The 5,882-nt window shown below is 54.2% G+C and overlaps 1 protein-coding gene across 1 annotated transcript in view; it reads right to left on the reverse strand.

Annotated features, from left to right (window-relative positions):
- DNMT3L (DNA methyltransferase 3 like) overlaps positions 1-639 on the reverse strand; it is a 13,655-nt gene extending 13,016 nt beyond the window's left edge. Inside the window, exons 1-2 of the mRNA XM_004697302.1 lie at positions 540-639; positions 12-95 (exon numbers count right to left, since the gene is read on the reverse strand). Coding sequence (XP_004697359.1) covers positions 12-95; positions 540-639 — 184 coding nt within the window. The remainder of the gene's footprint in view (positions 1-11; positions 96-539) is intronic.
- Positions 640-5,882: the final 5,243 nt, after the last annotated feature.

Raw genomic sequence — 5,882 nt, forward strand, 5'->3', positions numbered from 1 at the left:
GTGAGACCCACCTCTGTCAAGTCGGGGTGAAGGACATGACAGCTCGTTGGAGTCCACCGAGATGACGTCCATGGTGTGGTCCTCCAGGTCCAGGACTGATAAGGGTCAGGGCCGACGTATTGCGAAAATGGTGGCCACATGGGACAACCACCGAGCACAGGACACACAAGGAGAAAAACAGCCTGTCACCTAATGTCTGGCCCCCCCCCCCGACCCAGCCAAGCAGGGGGCAGCAGACAGGCCCCAAAGGGCCACCACCACAGCCTGGCTCCTGCCCCTCTCAACACAGTGAGTGTGGGCAGGGTGTGTGCGCAGAGGGGCACACAGGTCCCCTGCCAGGCTTGCCACTGGTTCCATCACTCACAGCCCACCTAGGCCCTGCCCGTGTCCTCAGAGCCGACAGACGCGGGGAGAGTACACAGGCGGGGTCACGTGTCCACCGTGGCTGAGGATGACTCAGTGGCCGTCTATCCCCATCTCCTGGATCACCCCCTCCCCCATCATGCCAAAGACAGAGCGGTTGTCTAGAAGGGGCTCACAGGTGACGCAGGATGGCCCCCACTGCTCCTTGTCCAGACTGTCCAGATCAATGGTTAGATCGGGGCCAGGCCCCCCTTGGGGCTCCAAGCTCAGCGTCATGGCAGAGAGCAGGGCCATCACACAGGGACCAACTTCCCAGGAAGCAGGAAGAGCTACAGGCCTTGGGCGGGAGGCCGGGACTTCCCAGGCGCTCTGGTCGGAGACCCTAAGTTCCGCCCCAGGTGGGAAGTGCGGGGGCGTTCACGCTGGGAGGCAGGGGCGGAGGTCAGAGTGGAGGTGGAGGCGGGGTGCCTGCGGAGGGCTCGAGGGCTCGGAGTGGGCCCAGAATGAAGGCGCTTGTTCGGTTTGTTCCGTGGTGGAGGGCTCAGGAGGAGGGTGGGAGCTGGGAGCTGGCGGAGCGGGAAAGGGGGTGCAGAGTGGGTGGGTGGCAGTCTCAGGACAAGAGAAAGGGCTCTCCTTGTGGTGTGGGGAATGGGATGAGGGGGTTTGGGGCCATTAAGTGGGCCAGGGGCACTGAGGGCTGAGACAAGAGGGCTTTGAACTTCATGAGAAGGGACTTGGGAGAGTCAGTGTAGCACAGGGCTTTCCTTTGGGGTGGCATGGGGAGGTCAGGGAGAAGGGCTGGGGGTCCTCAGTGCTGGGACCCTGGGACAGAACAAGGGCATGCGATCACACCAGAGGGACTAAGCGTGGGACGTGTGAGCCCGTGGAGCTCGGGGTGGCCGCTCCCTCACTCGCTGGGTCTTGGTGTTTCCTTTGGGACATAAACAATCCCTCCGAGACCCACCATCAGACCCTTCAAGAGCGAGAAAAAAATACCCCCAAAAGCTTGTCACCCACAAACATAACTAAACACCCCCCTCTCCCGGTCACAAGAAGGCACTGCATCTTCCTGTTGCGTGACCCACACCAAATCCAGCTCTGAGCAAAGCTGGTAGGGATGGAGAACCTTTTCTCTGCGAAGCGCCATTTGGGTCTTTACAACAGCATTCTCTGGCCATCCTGGTCAAACATGTCATTCACTCACCTCTCATATGATGGTTGGAACTGCTCTCTCGGGCGAGTGGCTTTGAACAGCCAACACCGTGGCTTACAGCCCAGCATCCAACCACAGTGCCCCAGGCTAGATGAACAAACCCCTCTCACCCAAACCATTCCCATTGCCATGTTCACCCGTGGGCTCCCAGAGAGCAAAGCAGAGCTGCACCCAAGGGTCCCCAAGGCTGTACATCTTTGCAGAAGCTGTCGCTGCCCTAGCTTCCTAGGCTAGTGGGTTTGAACTGCTGACCTTGCCGTTGGCAGCTGGGTGCCTTACCCACTGCAGCATCCAAGCTGCTCAACGGGATTCACTAAAGTATCTGTCACAGACTTGTCCTCCTCTGACAGCATCCAAGCCCCGTCCAAAGTGGCCCCGGCACAGGTGAGCAGAGAGAACAGGCTGCTCCGTGGACTTGGTTTCGGATACGCAGAAGCGGGAGCCCCTCCTAGGAGATGAACAACCTCCGTCCTGCTTGAAGAGATTGTACCCACTTCTCCCAGGCCCATTTAGCCAGAGGCTACCCCTTTTGTGGCACATTCTGAACACATATGGCACTGCATCCCATCACGCACCGGTCTAAGGCTTGTGTGGAGGTTACGCTGTAGTTAGGCACCGTGGACCTGGTTCCGACTCAGTAGCCGTGGTGGGTTCCACAGGATGAAACCCTGGTCCAGAGCCAACTTCGCATTTGGCCTGTTTCCATTCAGGGCTGCACTATTGTGACCATCCATCTCACCGAGACGGTTGACTCCACATAATGCCTTCCTCCAAGGGTTGGTCCCTTCTGGTAACACAGCCAAAGCACCTGAGACAAAATCTCGCCATTCTTGCTTCTCAGAAGCACTTTGCACTGAGCGCAACACAGACCTGTTTGTCCTCTGGGAAGTCTATCCTTCACCAGTCCGTACTTCTGTCATCACCAGTAGACGGGTCCCTAAGAAGCACTGACTGCCCTGAGGACAGTACAGATCTGTTTGTCCTCTGGGAAGTCTATGGTATAGCTAACATCCTTCACCAGTGCCGTCATGCCAAGGCACCGATTCTTCTTCAGCCTTCTTTATTCATTCATACAGCGTTAGCATGTATACAAAGCCGTTGAAAATACCCTGGCTTGGGGCAGGTACATTTTAGTTACCTAAGTGACATTTTTGCCTTAGCAAGCACAGTTGTGTCATCTACATATTGCGAGTAGTTGAAGTCTTCTTCCAATCTGGATGCCATATTTTTTAGTGGGGTCCATTTTTAGAAGTGGATCACCAATCAGATCCTTCTTCCTAGTCTGTCTGGGTCTGGAAGCTCCACTGACATCGGCCCACCACTGAGCTGTAGAATAAAATGTTTATGAAAACGGACCTTCTTAAAAAAATTGCTTTACAGTGGTCAAAAATACATTCACATATATAATGAAACATTTGCCAGCTCAATTTTTTACACGTATAATTCAGTGACATTGATTACGCTCATCATGTTGTATAACCGTAGCCTGTCTCCAAGTGAGTCCCTCACTCTGTACAGACTCGGTGTTGCCTAAGCAATGGCTTCCTCTTTGCCACCCCGATCATCACCAGTAGACTTTGGTCTCCACGCATGTCTCGTCCAGGTACTTCATACAGAAACATGGGATCGGACAAGATGATCCTTCTGTGTCTGACTTGTCTCACTCCGTATGATTTCAAGGTTCCTCCATGCCAGGACCTCTCTTCTCCTTGTGGCTGAATGCTATTGCTTTGGACACGTCATACTGTCGGTCCTCCCATGGGTTGCTGAACACTCGGGTTCTGGTTACATTCTGTTTACTCTGTTGCTTTCATGAACATGGGACACAAGTTCCTTTTTTTTTTTTTCTTTCTTAAACCCTTGTTCTTTTTTTTCATATTGACTTGAAAGGCCCCTTCAAATGATTAAAGAGTTTATTTCTTCTACAACCCTCATGTGTACGGGCAAATGCTTTCTCCAGCTGGTTCACACACGTTCGCCTTTGATGGCCTTTGATAAAAAGCACTTTGAATTACTCCATCCCATCTACTGGTCTTTTCATTTGGGGTGTGCAACGCAGTATTACACTTTAAAAATTCCTCTCCTCGCCAAGATAACATCAGCGTTCACCTTTAACTTCTTCTCTGTCTCTTTAGTTCGTTACTTCTCCTGCTTGCTTACGTCAGCCGGGACTTTACTGGGTGTTTCGACGATGCTTGCCAATGAGGAGCTAGCATCTCAAGCCATTGGTTGGAAGCTCCTTCCAAGCCCATGAATTCAGAAGGCTGCACTTATCACAGCAGGGAGTCTTAGGGGGACCACTGGCTTGCATGCTGTGCTTTGTATTTCTTCCTTTAAAAGTTTGTTTTAAACATAAGCACTGCAGCTGCCTTGTGATCTTTATTCTTAATGATCTGATGTTTGGGTTGGAATTATGAATGGCATTCTCCGTTATACATTACTTACTATTTTAGCATAAAATGAATAAATGTATAGGATGAATTCTCAGACCACTTGAAAGTGGAAGGATCAAATAGGTACTCCCCAGCCCCACTCACCCCGACACCCCCTCCCCTGCCCCCCAGGCTCACATTTGCCAGGGGTCCTTCCAGATGGAGGGGCTCTTGTCTCTTCTATTCGAAACGGGGCCTGGTGTCTGCGACAAGTGGCTAAAAACAAGGAAGAAGAGTGGGCTGCAGCGAATGGCCCTGTAGGCATGTCACTGCCACTTGCTGTTCTCCCAGGGCAACAGAGCACAGGCACCAGTCCCACTGGTGCACGGCCACCTCACCTTTCTCCTGAGGCCCATCCATGCAGGTACTTTCTAACCGCCATCTGTCAATGGACATTTGGGGACATTTCCCTGCTGCAGGCTCCCTCCCCCCAAACAGGCCACCCTTCCACCTTTGCACTCTCAGCAGGAGGGAAGCACGTGGAGATAGCTGCCCCTGGAGCTGCATCTGGAAGGCATTGTCCCCAGAGAACGCTGGCCTGGGGTGAGTTGCCCATGAACTTCAGGCACGGGGCCTAGCCCACCAGACTCCCAAGGCTCATGAGTGCACAGAGCCCGCCTTGGGGCCATGGGGCGCTAAGGACTACCACAGTGGGGTATGCTCAGATGCTCTTTGACCTGGAGGCGGGCTGCATGTTTCCTGCAGGGTGCTCCCACCTGTCGTGTGCCCTCCAGCCCTCCTGTGCTTACTTCCCAGCCCTTCTCCCTGTGCCCACAGCAGAGGCAGGTGGCTGAGGGAGCCCGGGGAACTCAGTGGTCCATCCAGTCAGCATCTGGGCAGGACTAAAGTCTGTGGTCCAGCAGGTGGGTGGACTTCTTCAAGGCCTGGGCTGGAGCACAAGAACCCTCCCAAGACCTCAGAGGGAGGCTGGAGTGACTGGGAAGAGTTCAGATTCCACCATGGAGAGACGAAGCTGGCCTTCAGGACAAAGGCCCAGGAGGGCTGGGGGTGTGAGGCAGGGGTTGGAAGAAAGGCAGATAGACCAAGGAGACTATGAGCTTCAAGGGTGGACACTCCTCAGAACCCCCAGCACAGGCTCCCCGTCTCTGTGTTTCATTCTTTCTATGAGGGGTATGCAGGTGACCAGGAACTGGCACTGCCTCAGGAGCCTGGCTTGGCTGGGCCCAGGCTCACCTGCCAGACGGTCTCCTGCCCCCAGGGTTGCACTGCTTGCTTCTCACCTCAGCCCAGTGGGGGCTGGGGCAACCATCTCCCTCAGGTCTGACCCTCACTCCTGCCAGCAGTGGGCCAGCCACCCAGGCTCCTTTGGATTAGGGCCCTGCTCTGGTTGTCCCCTCCACTCTGTGCCAGCACCGAGCCTCTTCTATGGCCAAGCTCCCTGGCCCGCACCCACAGGTGCCCGGCAGTGCTCTCTCCTCTTCAGTCAGTGCCCAGACTCCCCCCTCTTCATGTTCCCAACTCTCCAGGGGCCTGCTTTCTCTGTGGATGGGTTGTGATTCCTTTGGCAATGGAGTTCCCGCTACAAATCCTGGCGCTGACCAGGTTGATGTCCAGAGCAGCCATAGCCAACTCCTGTCCCTACACGGACTCAGAATGTCAAAGCGAACACAATAAAAACCCACGTCCAGGAGCTGAGTGCTGGGGCTGCTGCTAAGTGGGGTCGCTTCTGCTCTGACCCACGGCAACCAACCGCCACACTGGATGGCTTAGCTTAATCGGGAATGAAAGGCATTCGATTGGGAATGAGGAACTAACAGTACCTCTGCTCATGAAGGACAATCCACTATATAGAAAATTGCAAAGAATCCATAAAAATCAACCCAAACCCAGAAGATGCAAATCCAAGAAGTGAT

This window comes from Echinops telfairi, unplaced genomic scaffold (assembly GCF_000313985.2).
Source record: "Echinops telfairi isolate 266 unplaced genomic scaffold, ASM31398v2 ScPeMD7_7469;HRSCAF=8507_0, whole genome shotgun sequence".
Lineage (NCBI taxonomy): Eukaryota > Metazoa > Chordata > Mammalia > Afrosoricida > Tenrecidae > Echinops > Echinops telfairi.